Source organism: Musa acuminata, chromosome BXJ3-1, assembly GCF_036884655.1.
Source record: "Musa acuminata AAA Group cultivar baxijiao chromosome BXJ3-1, Cavendish_Baxijiao_AAA, whole genome shotgun sequence".
Taxonomy (NCBI): Eukaryota; Viridiplantae; Streptophyta; class Magnoliopsida; order Zingiberales; family Musaceae; genus Musa; species Musa acuminata.
The window spans coordinates 1,812,541-1,835,370 of NC_088349.1; the positions used below are offsets into that span (position 1 = coordinate 1,812,541).

General features: G+C 36.6%; 1 protein-coding gene across 3 annotated transcripts; it reads right to left on the bottom strand.

Moving 5' to 3' along the window:
- Positions 1-438: 438 nt before the first annotated feature.
- Positions 439-21,889, bottom strand: LOC135629740 (uncharacterized). 3 transcript variants are annotated; one of them, XM_065137616.1, is made up of 16 exons: positions 21,481-21,889; positions 20,074-20,249; positions 19,754-19,919; positions 19,535-19,587; positions 19,249-19,392; positions 17,402-17,506; positions 15,319-15,444; positions 15,037-15,234; positions 10,022-10,128; positions 9,672-9,834; positions 8,899-8,964; positions 6,734-6,827; positions 6,433-6,545; positions 4,783-4,853; positions 3,896-4,010; positions 439-1,048 (listed from the first exon to the last, which is right to left on the bottom strand). In XM_065137616.1, exons 1-16 carry the CDS (start codon positions 21,743-21,745, stop codon positions 605-607), a joined length of 2,406 nt encoding a protein of 801 aa, XP_064993688.1. In that variant the 5' UTR covers positions 21,746-21,889; the 3' UTR covers positions 439-604. The 3 variants fall into 3 exon arrangements, with proteins under 3 accessions (XP_064993688.1, XP_064993689.1, XP_064993690.1); XM_065137617.1 differs by having other exon boundaries at positions 3,896-3,989; positions 21,481-21,886; XM_065137618.1 differs by lacking the exons at positions 19,535-19,587; positions 19,754-19,919 and having other exon boundaries at positions 21,481-21,886.
- Positions 21,890-22,830: the final 941 nt, after the last annotated feature.

The window sequence follows — 22,830 nt, forward strand, 5'->3', positions numbered from 1 at the left end:
GTGCTTACAGTTATGCAATTCAAACCAAAAATACATATATCAAAATGATGAGAGATGATTAGAGTTAGTGATGGAACCTTTGAGATTCCAGCAGAGGATCTTCATCAGCAGACATCAGGCAAGAAGAGTGCAACATTGGCTAGCAAGAACTTCCGAAGATGAGAGAGGCCTGAATAGGTCAGAGCCCTCAGCCATCAGATCCTCATTGGTTGCCTTTCTCAGGGATATCAGACAGATCAAGCATTGCCTAATCAAAATTTTTGCTTTCTGGAATTGTCTGATAAAAGAATACTAATATTTGACCAAAAATGACATGATAATGTCTAGAACTTAGCAATTTTTTTTTTTGTAAATACTGGAGGACAGTAATTAAACTTGAACAAACAAGCTAACCCAAGAGGATACTACCAGTCGGGCTAAACCAGGTCAATAGCATCATGAAAAAATTGGTAAAATGTCAGTGTCCTTTTTCACATTGACTATTTCAATTTCTTGGCATTTCTACAATTTGTTATGTGTGTACAAAATAGCGATAACCGGACTATTTACAGCGCTCTCTATACAAAAATAAGCAATATTTGATCATTTCGATTATCCTAGTAGCTTATGACACCCCTGTGGCAAATCGCCTTTGTACAAAAGATGTTACATATGATTCTGACCAGTAAACTAGAAAACTATTCAATGCAAGTGCTGCAGCTGTCATAAAGATTGTTGAGAAACTCCAACACACCTTCAACATCAATATGGGATCTCGTCTTACATCATTCAGCTTCTTGTAATATATTACTTTTAGCCTTCGGTCTACTACAGCAGCTTGTAATAATGGCACAGAAAGCACAGATGACAGGCCTAGCATCGTCTCTTTCTGTTTGCTAGCTGCAAAAGTGTGCTCGTCGTATTGCTGATCACATTGGCCTAATGCTCCATTTCCTCTAATGGCTTTCAACATCCATTGGAAGAAAACATCAGAAAGAGCAGCACTCAAATTTTTACGGAAGATAATTGCTTCTTTAGAAATAAATGCTCGAGCCAAAGAAGTCGAATCCTGTTCAATGCAGTACATAGTGTGTTAATATAATGCCATTGGAAAATCTGTTTAACTTTGGCAACAACACATCAAGGCCAACAAATTAGCACAGGCACTTTAGAGTGCATTACAAGTTGAAAATTTACAAGTAGCATCGGCATGACTTTGATAAATAATCAGACTCCTGGACATGAGAAATTTAAAGTTCAGAGCAATTCCTACTGATAAAATAGTTGTGGGCATCACTTGTGCATTTGACCAATATTTCTTTAGCTCAACAATGATGTTCTCCACATAATGAAGCACAAAATGAGTTCTCTTACAGTCTTACTGTTCCTTACACTCTAAAATTCCCACCTCATGGCCACTTTATTGATTTCATGATGCCAAATAGACTTCATTATAATATAATTTATCTTTTGTCCTACTTGTCTATCTTTAGATAGCTGCTCATTGTCTGGTTTCTTGGTCACAGAGGACACACAAAATGGAGATGAGCAAAAGATGGGTTGCACAAGGGACATCTGTCCCTACTAGGAAACCACTTCATCCAGGCAACCAGTATGCAAACATGCTGAGCTCACTGCCTCAGAGCCATGCGTTTAGACCAGTCAAGAAACTAAAATTTTAAACCCTAATCTATCAGGCCTGTTAACCTAAAATAAAATTGAACCAGGTGATAGGCTGACAAGTTAACGAGCAATAACTTGTTTGCTGAATCAGACTGTGTGAAAAGCTCTATTCCTTGTGCTGATCCAAGCCCGGCCAAGGGTACATATTGGTTTTGGCAAAATTTGAAACCACAAAAACATGTACAGAGAAGACATGAGACGTGTCAGTCATAGTGGTGTTAATCCATCTCAATTTAGTGAACTTTATATTATGCAGCAGCCTAGTAGAAACAGTGCTCATTAGCTAGGTAGGAGAACTATTATTTGACAATGGCAGTTGTGAATTAGGCAAGAGTGCTACCATGAGGCAATCAGCCCCTGCCTAGCCCCATGGCAGGGGGTGGGGTTTGCGGGCAGGGTTCAACGGTTTCTTGAGATCTTTTAGTAAGAGGCCAATTTCAAACTTTTTGATCTCAATATCATGGTATTTCCCTCAGAATGCCAAACTGGCTAGGATCCACTCTTACAACAAAGACCATAAGAGAAAAAGAGGGATATAGGAAAGACAATTATGAAATGGTTCATTAACTGCATCCCTTCACATGTAGTCTCAAAGGTGTCCTCTATATGATATTGACGAGAAATATGTTGATGAGCAGTTCAATGAAATCTGCACACTTATCAAGTCTCACAAAATTCAGTCAGATGGTATGCCCCTTATATGCATTAGTTAGTCTGGCTTCACTAGATGAGCATCATAACTTCTGTCTATAGTAAAGTAGGATCATCTTCAAAAGTCCATGGATACATCATGACATCATGTCAAATTCAATATCTGGTGGAGATTGTAATTGATAAAATTATAGAATTCTATGGAGTTTTGCTGATGATTGATGCTAATAGACACACATTTGCATCATTTATAGATGCTATATGCAACTCATTACATAGACTTAATAATGGACAATAGTGATATCCAACTAGTGAGGATGACAGTGACAAAGGCAAATTAAATCATGCATTTATAATAATCACCAGGTACATGCATTGACGAAGAGATCCACACAGAAAACTCCTATGGCTTGGTGAAATTCAGATTTGTTATTTCACCTCTTCTAATTTTATCCAATAGAAAATGACTAGACCTAAGGTCATGTATGCATCGAGTGATTGGGCTAGCTACATTTTGTTGGCTCATCCAAAAAAATGATTGTAGAGGAGTACATTTTGTCCTCCAGATTTGGGATTCGATGAACATCATTATCACCATTGAGCCATTGAATATATTCCTTCACTGAATTGACATTAAAAAGATGCTACAGATGAGCTCCATGTATCGCCGTCTATGCCCTGCCAAGGAGCTTCGGGAGGCACTCCATATAGACCTAAGGTCATGCATGAATCAAGTGATTGGGCTAGCTACATTTGCTGGCTCATCCAAAAAAAAGACTGTAGAGGAGTACATTTTGTCCTCCAGATTTGAGATACGATGAACATCATTATCACCATTAAGCCATTGAATATATTCCTTCACTGAATTGACATTAAAAATATGCTACAGATGAGCACCATATATCTCTGTATATCCCCTTCAATGGGAAATCTGACCCCTTCCTTATTTGTATCATTTATTAGAGATGAAACACTCTGATGTCTGAAGATTTTGATATAGCATGTAAAATAAATAATAGTTTTATTGTCTTTCAACTTGGTTTAGTTATAGACTTATAGTCCATATGTTTTTGTTGGCCTTATGAAGGTTAGTATCTTAATCCTTATAATAGAATTGGTACAACCTGGCTACTGATACAGGAAACGGAACCCAACTAAAAAATTACTATGGCCAAAAATTCAAAGAAAGTAAAAATACCAACTCAATCTACTCATATACTAATTCAATAAAAAAAAAGCATCAACATAATGATTGCTCATGCACGGGCATGAGAAAAACTGTTTATTTCTCACCTTGTAACTATTTCGATTTAAAATCCCTCCTTACATCACATAAGTAGCATATAGGTAACTATTTCCATCTTAAAATCTTGCCTATACATGCCCCCTTGGCTTTAATACGATCGTGTACATAAGGGAGTTGACTGTTGACCAAGTTTTTTCATTATTTGTTAATGAATTAACCTTTCAGGTTAATAGCAGTAGTAAATAGAACGTATAACATGAGGTACAAAATCGAAAGTCAGATAACTAGATAATTCTTGCTTGAGCCAGAATGAAGTGTTTAGCTGGAAGTACATACTGCAATCATTAGAATTCTTCTGAAAACAGCACCATCCTTTGACGATAATAGCCTCAAAATGAGGTTTGCAGTTTCAAAGACATCCTCTCTGACACTTTGCCCATAGGAGGAAGATCTGTCAGTCATCACATAAGATAAAGGATTGTAAAGAAAAAAAAATCAAGAAACACATTGTGACATTAAACAGCCTGATCCAAGTATTGATTAGCCAACAGACTGAAAATGATTAATCTGCACTCAAACGATACAATCAGATTTTAAAATTCTGTTTCATCCCACAATTCACTCAACATATCAACTCAAATGTATTCATCCACCATTTACATAATGATCTAATGAACTCCTAATGAAACCAAATTTATTTTCATGGACTGTCTTCGTGAAACATGCTGTTTGATGTGTTTTCTATCATATTTACTTTGATTGCAGTAAAGGAACCAAAATGTGCTCTATAAGTACCATGGGTCGGCTAATTTATGCATTCAGATCATTTGAATTTGATTTGATCAGATAACTTCTTAGAATGAGATAAGCCAACACTGAACACACTAACACACCTAAGACTCTCATTGTCAATACAAGTCACCTTCCCTCTACAGCCATACCACTGCCAAAGGCAGCCTATCATTTTTATAGAAGTGAAAAGTGGAGAATCTTGATTACTATAGTTATAAAACATCAAAATGTTCCTATCCTTTTCTTTGAAAGTAAGAAAATGAAGCATCATTCATTTTTTGGGCAGGCATGTATTATCAAAATACAAGGATATTCCTCAAACTGGCGGGAAACTAAAAACAAGTCATTGCCATATTCCTGCTGCTTTATTTAAAAGAATTAGTACCAAAAAGGATCATTTTAGTAGAGGAATAAGAGTAATCATATATTACCTCACGTTACCCAGCCTAAGAAAAAGCAAAATCCTCTGCCATTGCAACTCCCTCCTTTTGTTGAAGACAACCTAAAAAGTAAGTGTAAAAGATAACCCCATTTAAAATTAAGACTATCAACTGTAGTATATTAGATAACACCATTGTAAATGTATATATCTCTTACAGTTATTACACTGTATAATTATACAACAACAACAAAACCGTAAATCCCAACTATTTGGGGTCAACTACATGGATCTTTTGTTGCCATTGAGATATGTAAAAAGTCATATATTCAGTTAGTTTTAAAGTACTTTAGTCTTTAATTATAGTCTCTATTAAGGTTTTAGATCTTCCTCTATCTCTCCTTGTACCACTAGCATTTATAGTACTTCAATATTTATTTATAATTTCTATTATATTACATAATTATAACGATAAGTGGAACTCAATTAATTTTTAGTATGGGCTTCTTTACAAAAAGAAAGAGATAAGCATATGTTTTGCGCAATATAAAGAGCTACATAAAATCTTTAAAATAATGCATGTAGCACATATCAAGACTTTATTTGAACCAGAAGTACCAATCTAAAGAAAAATAAAAATTATACCGAAGAGAGTTCCAGAAATAGCAACTTGGAAGAACATTTGAGTCATCAATTTGATCATTGTGAAGATAACAAAATAAAAGCATAAAATTATATTTCCAGAGGAATACAAACTAATAGAACAACTGACCCACATGTAGGAACTAAAAGTCAAAAACTCAAAAGATTTAGAACATGATCGACTACGTACAAGCTTCTTTTGTGTTGATTATCCCTAGTACTATGTATTGTGTGTCAGTACACTGTAATGGACCAGACCCATTAGTCCAGTTCAAGATTACAATACTTGGAGTCACATGCCATGAAACTATGGAATCAACAGTCAGCACCAATGCCAATCTTCCTGCCCCCCGATTCATAAAAAGGGACTAGGATACCAAGCTTTTGTGTCGACAAGCTTTTGTGTTGGCTTCTATGTGACACGAGTGTCACAATTTGAGTTGCAAAATCAACCCATCCATTATCAAAGATAACGCTATGTACCTTGACCTTCATAAGTGGGAGCCTCATAAACCAAGCCACTCTTTTAGGTTGGGGGAAGGTGATTTCCAAGATAGATCTTATATTGAACCCCTTAGCTGAATACGAGTACTTTATTTAATTACCCTCTTTAATTTGTTCCATCTTGCGCCATTAGCACATCTATGTCAGCAAATTATTGGCATAGAGGGTTCCAGTCATGACTAGCCAGGAGCACATTATGGCAAATTTGTTATTGCTTATGATCAAGGTTCGTCGTACCGTACCGTACCGGCATTTCGACTCGGGCTCGGTACCGGTATGGTACGGTATACCGCTCGGTACACCCAGGTGTACCGACACTGTAGCAGTGCTACAGTGCTACAGTGCACTGCTACAGTGCTCGATACGGGCGGACCGGTACAGGGCGGTCCGCGTACTGCTAGCCTGTCGGACCGATACATACCACCCGTACTGGGCGGTACAGTCCGGTACGGCAAACCTTGCTTATGATAACACCACATGTTGACAAGTATCTGAATCTGCAATAAAGAAAATTCAAGAGTTGCATCAATGTAGTTAACTTTGTGAAAATACATACCGAATACAATATTTTTCTTGCAGCAGCTGAATTATCACGTAGAAGTTTCCTTGCGACATAATTGTAAGCAGCTTGAAATGTCTTAAAATTTCGATCTGCTGCTAGTGCCAAACCTGATGACAGGCATGAGTATAGAATATCTTTCAGGAAAACTAAACAAAGCATGATATCTAAGCAAATTCTGTTCATGCATTTGGCAGTTGATTAAGTGCCCACATATCTGGATGTGCGTGTACATATGCATCTGAATGCAACATCCAAATAAAGATTCCATAAATAACATTCAAATAGGAAAGTTAACCTTCAAAGGAAGCCAAAGAGCGCAAGACCAGTGTAAAGTATGGTGGCATACGAAACTGGTATTTGAGTGCTACAGACCAAATTTTACCAAGAACCTGCAACAGGTATGGCAATTGCCCATATAATAGTCAAAATATTTGCATTTAAGTCGAAAAATAGAAGTATATTATTCATATCACAAATCCAAATAATAATAAGAATGGGCCCGTAGATTTGTAGAACTTGCCAACATTAAATGACTAATTAACCATAGTGAACTTATAACAAAAATTACATTTCACTTTGACAAACAATGTATAATCAATTATAAATTATCCTAGAGCAACAGATATTTCTAGGACTACCAGATATATTATGCAATTAAAATTACCTAAAAGATTCAGTTCTGTTAATTCACATGAAAAAAAATGAAAAATCTGAAAAACTGAAGATGAATCAAATGTTTGACTTTTAGGTGCCTTTTGAGGATATCTGTGTAGTATGTCAAAAAGGGATATGTCCAGCAAGATCCAGAATATGGAGTGAAGGAAACTTATCACTTCCAAAGGAAGCAAAATAAAGAAAAAAAAAAACATTTATCATGAGGTATTATCCAGTTGGAGTAAAGCTGTAAAGCACACTTATACCAGTTCAGTGTCGGACTACTGAATATTATCTGGTATGTACCAATCCGGGATGGTATTCTAAACCATGGCAAGCAAAGGGTAGAACATAAAGTTGATGCATACCTCCTTTCTAATAGAAAAGATGGAGCTCTATGCTCTGAACCAGAAAAAGACATTTTTTCTATGAAAACCATTACTTTTGCTTATGATATCTATCAACCTACCTATAATAGTCCTAAGTGAGATGTTCCTATGATTTTTCCTCATAGAGATGCATTCACATGACCATGACTATCATATCATGCCACCGTGCCATAGCAGAACCTATGATTATCAACCACATGAGCATACATGGGATGATAATACACCTGTGTAATTAGAAGTGGTAATCTATGCACTTTCTAACATTTCAAATTTTGGGCATCTAGGTGGCCTCAGTCCCAAAGAACCAATGATCTAATATCCACAAGAATATCTCATGTGTCAGCAACATGTCAAACTGATTAGCTAGTTAACATGGCATGAAGAGGGTCTATACCGCCACCAGAACCCAATAGTATGGAAAGGCATATTCATCTGAAAGGAGAGAGCCCTTTCCTTTCAACTGAGTTGGCTTGCCCCCCGCTCTATCACATAACGGACACTTCCCTAGATTGGTATAAAGTCTAAAGTTTCAAATATTGACTGAACTACTACATAATCAGCACATCCTTACACTGGCATAAAGTTCAAAAGTTTCAAATATTGATTGGACTACATGTTGATCAAAAATTATCGATGCCAATACCAGTACATATCAATTCTTTTATTATTTTATTCAATGATACAGGAACAATATAGTTCAGTCAGTATATTGCCTAATATACTAGTACTGTAGTGATCCAATAAGTTACTGAAACGGATACCGGATCACTATTTAAAACCTCCACAAATTATAGTTTTTGTACCATGATGGTAAAATTGGAATTCAAAACCATTCAAGGTAATAGTACACAACTCATAAACCAGCCAAAAGTAGATCCATTTAATTGGAAATTTGATAATACATATGGTGGTTGTCACTTGTGCGCCTAGAATACAATTATTCTTTCCATGTCACCTTTTATCTGCTTGACTTCTTCCAGCTCACATTAAAGCTAATCGAGACTATGTCAATGGACCAAATTATACCTACCAAGTTTTCATTTACTAAATGACTTTTGATTGTCAATCTTCTGCTAATTGTTGGAAGTCCTTTGTTGCCTGATCAGCTGATTTCACTAAACAGATGGCTTGCATGTTAACAACGATGGTGGGTATGCACTCCTCCCAGCTGAAGTACAAGAATGTACAACTGAGCATTAATTTAGTCCCCTTATGCTCTTAGATTGGAAGTCAGTGTCTTCAAGTGTGTTTGTGGCGCCTAGGTTAATATGATAGTACAAAAGAATGGTCACAATCCTTACAGATAAAATAGCAGCAATCAACTAAAGTTCATCATTGAATAATCAAGTTAAAAGATGATAAAAACCCCAATTCCATCAGACAATATGAAAGAAAATAATAATAATAAGCTACTTACTCGACTAAACTTGATGTCAGGAATTCCATTGACGAAGACTACCTCACCTAAGGCCTCTTCCAAGTCCTGAATATTAATTCAATTATTAGAGATAAAATACATCCAAGTTTACTATGAAAAAGGTAGTGTAGTTGGCAGACAAGATCTCCTGCAGCCCATAAATTATCAGCTGATGTGAACTTTTGTTACCACTTGATGGTACAATACTATGTGCAAGCCTGAAAATGACCTATATCATATTTTAGTCCAGTAACAAGTGATATTGTCTCAGCACTTGTCAAGGATTTCACCATGCTACATAATAATGATTAGCCTTGTAAGTTGTAACTATTTATCAACACATTTTATGGAAGCAGAAATATACAAAGTGAGAATTGTATGAAGCACATTCAATTGTCATTGTCATTACTAAGTCTTTCTCCCTGGAAGCAAGTAACTTTCAGTAGCTTAAGTCGAGCTGCCAATTGCTCAAATGGAAAATTATTCATGTTGCATAAGTGACATTTTTTCTACATGGAAAGAATGAACCTTAAGAATACAATATAGAGCAACATCTTTTATTTAGGGATCTCCTTTCCTCCTCACATCTGCAGCTTAAATAAAATGATCACCTCCAAATGTTTTCCGTTCTCTTTAAATACTATCCCTCTTGTGAAACATCAATTACATTATGAAGAGAATTATTGTATGACATACATGTCTCCTTTTAGAACGTTTTTAAAATGTTTTATATAAAACATCAGAAAATGAATTGTGGGTCATTAATGGCATACCATTGTTACACGACGAAGGTTGGTTTCTGGCCTTACAATATCCATTTCCATCAAATCATAGACAAGTGCATTCCAGTCTCCATTAGATATGTGAACTATGGAGGCAAGCATAGCAAGCTGATGTTTCTTCTCCATCCGGCAAAGCAAACCAAAATCAAGAAACCTAGAAAGGTCATACGCATATTAAGCAAAGAAAATAAGCAAAAGAACTCAGATAAAAGCAGAGAAACAGCTAAGTCTTTCTGAGATGAACGACCTTGCCTGTAGACAGCAAATATGAAAATCGTACTGCTGATAAGAATTGAAACAATCAATTATTTGTCTCATAATAGAAACTAATTTTGACATACCCAATATGCCCATCAGGTGTGTAACACAAATTCCCTGGATGTGGGTCAGCATGCAATAGGCCTGTGTCAAGAAGTTGAATTAATGTTGCATCCACGCCTTTCTTGACCTACAGTTTAAACATACATATAACGACAAGATAAATGGTAAAGCAAAAGTCCATCTCTTAATTTAACATCTTGATATAAAGTAAATAGAATTTACATGTTCTATAACAAAGAATAAAGCAACAGAAATACTATTCTATCACACATTAACTAGAACACATATTTTGACCAGGAGAGCAACTCAAAGCCACACTTGCATTAGCGTGTACTTGCCTAATGTGTGGCGAAAACATATCTATTAGCAAAATATGAGCAAAATATATATCAACAAGAAAAATAGTCATTTTTTTCTGATCTAAGCACAGCTATTTAGGAGGAAAAAATTACCCTCATAAGCCTAATGTGTGGGGGACATAAGTGTAGCCCACATCAAGGACTGTCTTGATGCATCGATCAGTGGTATCGGTCCATGGGCGAATCAGTACATACCAGTATTGACGTATTGTGCCAGTATGTCGGTACATATTGGTTTTTGGGAAAAAGCTAAAAAATGATCATAAATTAAAAAAAAAATCATTTTCTAGAGTTTTTTTACATAATTTATTGGTATAAAAATTATATTTATATAAGAAAAGTGTAAAAATTATATTTATTGGTATAAAAATTGTAGGTTATAAAAAGGAAAATTTGAAATTTTCTTTTCGAATCCGTAGAGGAACCACTTTGTCGCACAGGCCCCTATCGAAGGAAGTAAATCATTCGATTAAGAACTTTAATCACAAGCGAGAGTATGAAAAAGGGTAAGAATGAGGACGTGAGTGAGAGCGGGTGAAAGAGGGGGAGGGAGGGGGATTGACAGCTCCAAAAGAAGCCCAATTGTCAATTTGACCATTCGGGTCAAACTAGACCTGATTTGGGTTGGCAACAGTCAAATTATGATAGGTACCAACCAGTATCAATTGATATCAGGACAAGAGTTGACTGTATTGGCCAATACATACCCGAATCGACTGATACCAGACCATATTTCAGCGTACTATCCAAAACAAGCTAGCCCATATACCGATCAGCTGGAGAACCCATATATACCGTTCATTTCGTGTCATTTCGGTCAATACGTTAAACCTTGGCCAAAGTCTCAGATTTTTGACAGGCATTTCCGAGATGATTTACCCAACTAAATAGCCTTTTCAGTCCAGTTTAGCCTCATGAGCATAGTTTGCCTTACCGATCCATAACAATGTACAGATTGGCTATCGGTATAGTATGTATCGAGCCATACCAATATACTAAAACATGGAACGATGAGGCATATCGACATACCAGTATATATTACCCATACTGGTCCCTTATCAAATCAGTATGTACTGTCAGTACCAAGCGGTAAGCCACAATATGGTGAACTTTGCTCATGAGATCCTATAACATTTAAATACAGGAAATCTGAACAAAATTTACAAGCATATAAGAAGGGTTAAATGAATAAAAGAACATTTCCTACTTAATGACCAAAAGTTTCTTATAGCAGGATGTCAAAGTTGCATATTTCTATCAAATACTACAATTTACTGCAATTAATCATTCCTACAAGGTTTACATAGTATTTTCAGAGGTAATTCACCCTACTAAATAGCCTTTTCATTCTGAGATGTGCCTTACATGATTCGATACCATGTAAAAGCAGGAAATATGAACCCACAAGCACCATAGGAGAGTTAAATAAATAAGATAATATTTCTTACTTACCTTAAGTATTTAAAGTTTCATACAAGAGAATGTCAAAGCTGCATATTTCTAATTAACTATTATAGTTTGCTGCAAGTAACCATACTTACAAGAAAGGTCTTCAATTTCGAATACCGAACCCATGCCAGTCCATGGGACCAATATGGGTCAAGTCCATTTTGGTGTACCAATACATGGTACACTAGAACGTCTGCAAATACAAAGAAAGGGGGGAGGTAGAAGAGAAGAGGAGGGAACTAAGAAGAAGAAGAAGAATAGGATGAGAGGAAGCAGCAAAGGAAGAGGAGAGGAGGCCATGGAGAAGAACAGGAGGAGAAGTCAGTGTAGCAGAGGAGGATGAGGAGGAGGGTAAGAAGAGTACCACCAGCATGTGGTGCAGGTTGCAAGAAGCAATGGGGGAGGGGGATATGGATTTTAGGTTAATGGCTCTAGACCAGGCAGTAATCCCTGTTCATAAACCTTGTATCACACATTAACTGTCTGAAAATTGGGTGGTTCACATATTGGGTCATGCTCAGACCAGTAAACACTTGTTGGTAGGTACAACACCGGTCATTACATATTGACCAGGATGAAATTGCATTCCTTGCCTACAAGGTTTAACTTCGAAACTACAGCACAATTCCAGACTAGTACCAGTTAACCTTGGATCCATCTGAAATTAGAGCATAACTTGATAACACAACTTTGAATTTTGGTTTAATATTCGTTCTGACACCTTGTTAGATCAATATGATATCGGTATATTAAGCAGTATATTAACTTGTACCATCCAAATTGCTGAAAAAATTTATATACAATTTTATACCAAATAGTATTGAGCTATATAGTGCAAATTTGATTCTTCGTATGGAGCAGTAAATACAGTCTGTATGGAGCAGCTTGACTAGTATTTGAAACATTGCTTATTACCTGCAATCTTCTTTCCCTTTCTTTTTGTCTGCTTAGATATTTCTAGTCAATAAATTAATTGTCAATGTACTCCAATCAAACTTTAAGATCTAACAAAACCTTTTAACACAATTGAAAACTTTTGTTAACAGAAAAATACTCCCAATAGCTTGTCTTAAGGTCCCAATTATTACACCAATATATCAATCAAAGTTCGTCATACCGTGGCATACCGCTCTATCACGGACAAAATTGTAAACGGAGTGTTTGATGTAATGCTCATGTATGTCTGTGTCTTTCGATTTTGTTCATACTTTACACAGTATGTAAAAGGCTGACAGTAGACTAAGCAGCCCCATTTTAATTGGTTTTGGTGGCCATCTTAGGCTTGCAAACAAAGGTTATATTATGTGGGCACTAAAGGGGATCTCGGTCTATAGTGGACCATTTTAGGCGACCGTTCAGAGCTTGTGAAGTCTATGGTTGTAATTTGCATTAGCCATAAAGTGTTTGCTGAAATGGTTGCTTGTGGATCCCGCATGAAACGCTTTCTCGAACTCGTTTTCTCTTTTGTAGGTCCTAAGGGACCATAGGAGATTTCGGGGAGGCTGACCTTTGCGGATGGAAATGTAAGAGTGCCGCACAACTTAATGCAAAACCAACTAAGTTCGTGACAGCTCGGTATGGGCGATACATACCAGTCTGACAGGGAATCGGTATGGGTAGTACATCGGAACACCTCCATATACCATGTGTCGGTATGCTCGGTACGACTTAGTACAGCTTGGTACATACTATACCAACAGTTGGTCGGTACACTGGTACGGACCAGTAAGGCAAACCATGATATCAACTCCCCCTGGCTCCTTCCTTTAATCACTCCATAACCCCAATGTGCATGTCATCATAATAGCACACAGGTGGATTTAATTTTAACACTTTTTGACCTTTGTCCCCACTTTCTTTTACCGAGGTAAAAACCACCGAGTCATTTGATAGTATAGATGCTTTTCTTCAACAAAGCAACACCAACAAAAGATTTGTTCCTAGGTTGACCAATTAAACTAGTGACTGACAATGCTATGTTATTTCTGTGTTTTTTATGATTAAGTTAAACTATAGTTAACTTTTAATTTGCATAATACGATTCTATTATTGTGATTTTCAATTTTATTGTTAGATTATTTACTTGATCAATCATGATTCCTCAATCTAATCCACCAAATCCATCAATCCCAATCCTCTCATGGCTAATACATCTTGATCTCAATAATGATCTAACCAGGAAACTTCTTTTTGCTCAGACTAGTACGTCGCCACTGGTATATTAAAGAAAAAAAGAGAAAAACCTAAATCCTACCTCCTCGCGTGCAAGGAACTGCCCACTGTCGTCCACCACTACCTACATCCCCACCGCCCAGTGGAGGCAATCACCCACTGTCATCCATCGTCAATTAGAAATGCTCCTCTACTTCTCCTCTGACTCCTCTTCCTCCTCCTACTCCTGCTCTTCCTCCACTGCCCCATCTTCTTCTTTCCTCTTCCTCCTCCAATGTCTCCTCTTCCACCTCTTCCTTCTTTCTCCTCTTCATCCACCACCTTCTCTTTTTCCTTCCTCTTCCTCCTCTTCTTCCATTGCCTCCTCTTCCTCCTTCCTCCACTTCTTCCTCCAGCACTTCCTCTTCTTCCTTCCTCTTCCTCTTTCTCCTTCTTCCTCCTCCTCTTCCTTCACCACCACCTCTTCCTTCCTCTTCTTCTTTCTCTTCAAGTCTTCGGTACACAAGTACCGGTTGGTATATACCAGTCCAGCCAAGGACCCATCCTATATCCTGGTACAAGATTGCAATCATTGGCTCTAACAAACTATTCTTGTAACCAACTCATGCAAGCCCTCCAAGAGTTACTTACTAAATTGGCCTCTATAGGCTAGTCAAGAGCCCTTGGGTGTGCATAAAAAGATCACTAAAAGCAATTTGAGAATGACCTCATGCAGGTATCTATGTCATTCTAGACAAATTCATGACATAATCAAGTCCAAGTTCCCACTGAGTTCAGATGCTAGCTAAAAAAAAAGATACAATGTGTGAGAACAGTAGAAAGGTTCCAAGAAGACAAATGGAGACAAATTCAAGCTTCCAGTGGTCCCTAATACTAGAGTTAGTTAATGAATGAAATTCAGAAAGTTAACAGTCTAGAAAAAGAATGCCCAAGACCTACGCTTTGTGGAAAAAAACACGGTTAAGCAATTAAAAGTTCTTTTTTTCACATGTTAAAAAAGGCCAGTCAGTCGACAAGTAACAATTAGTATTCAAGAACTACTTGTTAGTACATACCAGATCTAAAAGTTGCACTTTTGTGTCCAATGTTTGCATTTCCAAGTACTGACCATTCTCCTGGACAAGTTCCTTGGATTGAACAAGCAACTCATTCGGATTTTTTCCATTTAGCCACTCCATAGTGAGAACTCTCTTGCTGGTTAATTTCATAAACACCTTTGGGACCAACATAAATGAATACTGTGAATGAACTTCCTGCCCATAAAGACACAAAATCATCACATGGGCAGTTTTGAAAAACATAAAATTACTCCTCAGCAAGTTCAACCCTTTGAGTACCATAAATTCAGTAGCATTTGCTGCTTCTCTTGTGTAGTCCAATTCACCAACTAAACCTTTACCAAGCTCATCAGCATAGAGGCAAAGATCACTCTTTCGTTTTGCTATCTTCCTTAACAACGCTAGCTGCAACATGTAAAAGGTGTAACAAATACACAATATATCATATGTTACCAATTTAAGCACATTTAGGAAGATTAGTGTTAAGAATATAGACGAGCTTACTACGGCAACTCATAATAGGAGATAAAGAAAGTAAGCATCATGAGTGTAGTCACAAGTAATCCAATAATTATCATCTCTCACGCAATGAAAGATATTTATGCAAAACAAACTGGTCAAGAATTTGAAAAACAACTTAAATCAACCTTGACCTGAAATAGAATAATTCCTCCACCACTAACAAGCTTAGAAAAGCAACTGATAGAGATCATAGGCAATAAGCATAACGTTGTTGGTCTTCAGCAACTAAGTCATTCATTATCAAGTTATAAAATATAATAGAATGTCCTATAATATAATCTATTCTTGGCAAGCCAAAGAGGACTTCTTAGCTATTAAGTTCAGAGAAAGAAAAAAGAATTCAACCTGAATTCAAATTTGACCTGCATTCAACCTTATATATAGATGTACTCATCTAAATCCTACCAAAAGGATTCAGGCTTCAGTACTATCGACTCAAAATCAGTTGTGGAGGAACTGTAGTCAAGATCAACTCCATCAAGCGTGATTTATGATACTTAAAAATTAAAATGTCTTATGGATAAAAATATAATGTATTTAGAAGTTTTCTAACATATACATTAAGAAGGGTAGAAAAACAAGCAGCTATGATGGCATAAAACATGTTTTAAATCAACCAATCAAAAATATTTAGGCTATTTTGTCCATTGGTTTTGTTTTGATATGATGAATATGCACAATACATTCAAATTAAAGAATTTTTGCTTCTAGGTCTTTTGATCATCATAGATTATGTTCAATCGAGCTAATATTGGTTATAAAGGCCCCAAGAATGTTTTCAAATTGATAGGACTAAAGCCTAAATTATAATATATGTTTATATATTATGCATCACTGCTTCTGAATTTCCTTCCAACCAAAGTTTTAAGTAATAGTATTTGTATCCATAATGGAATCTAATTAGATGAGTACAACAAAATGGCCCATATCAACTGGTATGATACCAGATACAGTGCACCTAGGTACATATATATGAAAGATATTAAAAATCATTTTATATATCTATATGAACCAATATAGTTATTACACTTAGATAAACCAATATGATACTAACCAGTGTGATATGGCTGTGACTGGTATACATTGGTATTAGATACCATTCTTCCCACCCATTCTTGAGCCACTTCCTCAATTATCAAACATGACTAAAGGTCCATAACTCATTGCAAGGAACAAAACCAGCTACCTGAACTTTAACAACCCGCTGGTAGCACTAGTCAACTTGCCCAACTCATCCAACTGTCATGTCTCCAAGCTGGTCTCCCTTATATCATCCCCATCATAGATAATCAACCTATTAATTATAGGCCCTATATTGCTCCCTGCTCACATTGTCACTAACAACCTATTTAACTCATCTTCTAGAGGAGGATAAACAAACAAACAAATGTATGAATGGAATACAAATATGCAAACTCAACAATATCCTTAATCATCTGAGCTAAATTGGCAATTAAACTAGTACCAACTGTAAAGAAGTTGGAGAACAATATCTAAATGACATATTTAAACTTACATGCAATTCATACTCAACTAGACATATCGACCAACAAAGAATATCTAAGTACCATACAAAATTGTGCTAAAAAAGCATTGGTGCCAAATCAAAGAATTGATAGCTTGAATCCATATATTAATGATTAATGGTAAATAATCCTTTATTAATTAGATTTCAGCACTCTGTTGCATTACAGAGAAGATTCAGATAAAACAAGTTTTGTTGCATGAAAAGAACTTGAAATATATCACTGCACAGATGCGTCTTGTCCACATAAGAAAGAAAGGAACAAAAGAAGAATTGTGTAAGTTCCAAAAATTGAAATGGGTTCCCAATACCAACCCCAAGACGTAAAATGTAGATATCTCGTGCAACCACATGAAGCAAGTTTGGACGTTGGACCTTTACAGCAACAACGCTGCCATCAAGTGTACAGCCACGATAGACCTAAGTTGTATTTTCAAAAAACGGATAAGAAACTGTAGTGCAAGAATAATTATGTCTCTAATGAAATCAATAAGATCCTCGTCTTAAATATTGAACTTGATCCGCAGCTAGAAGATAAGGTTTATCTACTAGTTAAACAGTCAATAAAAAAGAATGAAATGAATACAATTCCAAAGATGTTAACCGGAAAGCATATGAACAGGTCATAAATAAATCAAATTATGTATAACCCTTAGTAAGATTGCCATGCCCTAGATGGAAATAAAGCATGTATATGGTTGATGAGTAGCTCCTGTAAATGCACATCACTTACATTAGGGCAACATTAGAATACTGCTAACTAGAGTGAAAAGCATTAGAGAAGAAGAATCAAGAGGAGAACTTCCACGTCTCTTACAGAGAGAGAAGATCAAACATGTGGTGGCAATTCAAGAGGATCAGGTTTGGGTTGGATTGACCAGGAAGTAATCACCTTGAATCCAATTAATTCAAAGTTAGGTTAAAATTTCTAATACTTTACTAGACATTTTCGGTTTCTGGTTAGACTCCAGTTAATTTCAGGTTATAGTTAATTTTAAAATATTTAAAAAATAGTTTTAAGAAACATGTTATTTAAAACTAAGCCATTGAATCAATAAAATCTTCTATATTTTTTGGTTGAGTTAAGATCTCCAAGTGATTTTTACATAGTACATCTCATTTTCCAAATTCTATCATGCAACACCCCTACTTTCCTAGACGTCTGTTGTACACTTCAACAGTGTTAGGTTTAAGTTTTCCTCTTTCTTTCCAACCAAATCAACTCTGGTTTGCTTGTCAAGTCCGAATCAATGGAAAAAGGACCTAGTTCAGCATTATTATTTTGAACTTCGTAATTCTTATTTCAATCTGAGCGCAATATTGTTCAGTGAATTGCACCGAAACAATCATTTAAGCAAAATCTTTGCCATAGTGTTTACAGATCATTTCTATTGAATATTTATGAAGTATTAACACTTAGTCAATAATTCTTAATAATTGCACTAGACTTTGCCAATCAGATTGACTTTGTGCTACTAGATATAACATCAAATTTATTGTGTATAATTAGCAATATATACTAATGAGATTTTTATCATCATTTTATAATTTTATTATATATGTATATTGTTTTAAGTTTTAACACAGTTTTACAGCTCAGAACTGCTCACAAGCCCTATGCATCATTCAATCGCAGCGTCCACATGTCTTATGCCGGTACTTCTCCTTTTCCTCCTCTTCGTCTCCTCATCCTCTTTCTCCACCAACTCCTTGTCCTCCTCCTCTCCTCCACCTCCTCTCCTTTAATAGTCGGGATCTAATGTAAATCCAATACTTTCACTGGATTAATTGTGTGATTACCTCTGTCAAGGCAAAAGGGAGAAATAATGTACAAGATCTAAGAGTCACCATGATCATCAACAACAATGACAACAACAAACCGTAATAGGGTTACATGGATTATTTTCGCACCAATGAGTTAGCTCTATCTAGGGCAAAATCTTTGGTTTAATCAAGAGCAACCAATCTAAAAAAGACCCAAGAATCATGAATAACACAAAATCATTAAAGGATTACACAATTTATGTTTTTTGGTTGCCTTGTTTCATTCTGGGAAGATTTGAAGCAAATTGTTTTACACCTAGTTGACATTATTAGGTTAAATACTAATAATTATTACATACTTTGATAATAGACATAGGCAACATAAAACAAAGAACTACCTGCCCAAATGAAGCTGCAGCTACTGGATCTTCTGAAATGTAACTAAAGATTCTCTCTACAGGGCTTCCAAATTCATCCTCAATAATTTTCATTGCAACTGTCCGTGGGAAAGGAGGTACTTTGTCATGCAACTCAGATAGTGCCTGAGGTAAAGCAGGAAAAACATCATTCGTAGGTTTAAAACTATGCCCAAACAGATGTCTCGCTCAAACATGATCCACAGAGTTTCTGCTGAGATAAGGTAACAACATCAAGACATAAAAATACACATTACTCTTGACTGACTTTTGAAATATCTGAACCAATTATGTCTGGCCTTGTAGAGAGGGACTGCCCAACTGCATATGCAAGCAGAGATTATTAAATAGTAAATTTGGGATCCACCAACAAGAATGAAAAGGTTATTACAGTTCCAGCAGCATCCTAACAAAAATAATGTTATATATCATCTAGGCCACACTAAAAAATTTAATGTAAAAAATTTCCAAGAATTAGGTCTCTGACCTTTGACAAAAGTTGGACCAAGATTCAGCAATGACTCTTTAACAATCTGACCAATATGATATCGTGAACCATCGAAGCCGTCATTCAGGTTGGCTCTGTGCTTATTCAGATTGGAAATTTTTGAAGCTTGCAGTTTTATGGCAGCAGAGGCAAATGACAAGAAAACCTAAAATTGTAAATGTATGCTGAATAAAGTCATTCTAATAATTCTATATTGTTGTGCCTTTACTATCAAGGAAAGGTCACTTTTTTTTTCGCAAAGTGAATTATCACAGTCGCATCAATTTGATAAAAGAAATACAAAGTAGAACCTCCAATACCTCAGTAATTCGGAATGCCAGTATATGAGGTCGGCAACTAAAATAGAGTTCCACCTTTTCAGGGTCATAAATTTCAGGTAAAGGCATGAACAAAACTTTACAAGTGTCTTGCAAATGATTAGCATACACCTTCAAGGCTTCAAAATCAGCCATCATTAGGTCCAAACCAGATAGACCTGTCAAAAAAATTCCACATTGAGTTTAGTAAAGTATCAACTCAGTGAGAAAGATCAAGGCAATAAGGAAAATGACATCATGTTCTGCTAAAGAAGAAACGAAAAACATGTTCTAGTTCTATTTTGAGAGAATGTCCACCACAAAATATTGAACAAAAGAGGCAAAGGCATTCGTGAGAACTATAACAGCAACATTAAGTAGATCATGTGGTCGGCACAAGGAATGACATTTCACCTAAACCAATACGAACGGATGGTATGTACCGGTCCGAGCATCAACTGATATGCGGACCACTCCAATCCAGTTCGCCATGTAAAAGGAAAACCCTAATCATTTCCACTTCTTTAGCACACCGCCTCCACTTCTCACATAGTCGCGATCGACACCACTGCTTCTCACCTCAACTTTACACCGCAACCAATGCCTCTGCTTCTCACCGCAACTTCTCACTATGATTGATACCTCCGTCTTCTCACCGCAATCGACACCTCCGCTTCTCACGCAGGCCACTATTGGCAACCTCCACTTGCCGCAACCTTGCTGCACAATGCCATCACGCACGATCTTTTGCCCTAATCACTTCTTGGGTATAGTGGAATACCTCTTCTCCTGTTCCTGTTCCTCCTCCTCCACTATCTCCTCTTCTTCCTTCCTTCTTCCATTTTCCTCCTCCACCGCTCATTCGTCTTCTCCCTCTTTTTCTTACTCTCCGGAATATCAATACACACCAATGTACTGACACATGATACAGCGATATCGACTGATATGTCCTAGTTCAATAGATCATCAAAATGGGTCCAGCACCTAAAACGGCAATCCTTGATCGACACCACGGTCCAACTGCAACTCATGATGGTTTGGGTAGCTTCTCACATCCGAATAAAACCTGACAATCCCCCAAGATCACTCGTGTGAATCAACTCCCCTGCTTAGTACCGACCTTGTCAAGTCCCACTAAAAAAGGTCTCATGTCCACGGGCTCACCGAGAGCTCTTCGATCCCTCCGAATCCTATATTATCCTCCAGTTTTATTAACTTATGCATAGAACGGACTCCCCCAATTTAATAATGGGGATCCCCTAGCAAATCTAACAATATACATTAAATCGAATGGGCGCATCGTAGTCATACAAGACTCCCGATATCCTCTCTACTCCAATCACTCACCCAGGGTTAACTAATAGATATATTCAGCAGCAGAATTAAGATCGAGGAAGCGAAGGAAGATACCTGGCGGATGCGAAATCTTCGGCCACGCTTCAGGAGGGCGGCGCACGTCTTTGGCGCGGGGGTCTTCGAGGTTTCGGAGCCAGAGGAGGTTCCCTAGCGCATTGGAAAGCGGCCGGAGACGCTCCCGAAGAAAATCGCGGTCGTTCCGGAGCACCCGGAGCATGTTCCCCATCCCGCCCGATCCCTTATCTTTCCTCCCCTGCTTCGCCGCCCAGGTCGGGCGGACGGCCGCAGCGGAGACGGGCGGCCGAACGGCCGCCGTCATTACGAAAGGAGAAGAGGCGAAGAGCTCGGAAGGAAGTGTGGCGAGCGGCGCGATGGCGCCGTGGTCCGTTATCGCTGTGGCGATCGGAAGATTGACGACCACAAGTAGCAACGCGAACCAAATGAGGGACGGTCACAGTGGTTTGTGGCGGTCCTTCAGCCGTGTGAGTCGTGTAAGTTGCATTACTCGTAGGGGCTAATTGACATATTAGCCCTGTAATTAGTGTCCCTATATATATTTTTTTAATTATATTTAGATCTTTATATTTATAAAAATAAAATATTTAATCTTATTTTTTAATCAAGTCGTACGATATTTTTTTCGATAGAATCGATGACACGAAGAGAAACAATATTAAATATTTTACTTTCGTAAGTATAAGGATCCCAATATAATTTTTGAAAGTATAGGAATTATAATATTAAGGGTAACTAATTAGTACTAGTCCTATACTAATAATATATATATATATATATATAATACTTTAAATATTTTTAAAATATTAATAATTTTTTGTTTAAATTTGTTGATTGATCATTTGTGCTTGGGGGATTATAGTGCATGTAAATTGAATTTTTTATTTTCATGAGATCAAATCAATCTCATCATCAATTAAACAAATAATTATTGAAAGGTATATCATGAAAGCTGAATTAGATGCATTATATACCACTTGTTTGAAAGCCGAATAGGTATGTAATGTATTCGATCTTATCTTATTTTACTCACATCAATTCATTATACAAGTGCTGTATTAGAATTTTGACAAAATGTATATGAATTTTAAGATAAGTAAACACATAAAAGAATTCATAGAAGTTGATTGGATTACATGATACCCAATTTATGTTACATTTCAAAACTAAATGTGGGCCGATCAATTATCTTATTAAAAACTTAAACGAGACTAAGTTCTTGAATCATTGAGAGATTGAATCTTTGTCTATAATAGCCTTCCAATAATGCGAACATCACATTTATAATAATCTTGTAAAAAAATTAATATGATAATAATAAATTGATTAGTTGATCAAGAAATAAAATGGTGTACTTTGTGAAAGTACTACATTTCTCATGTGCTCTTT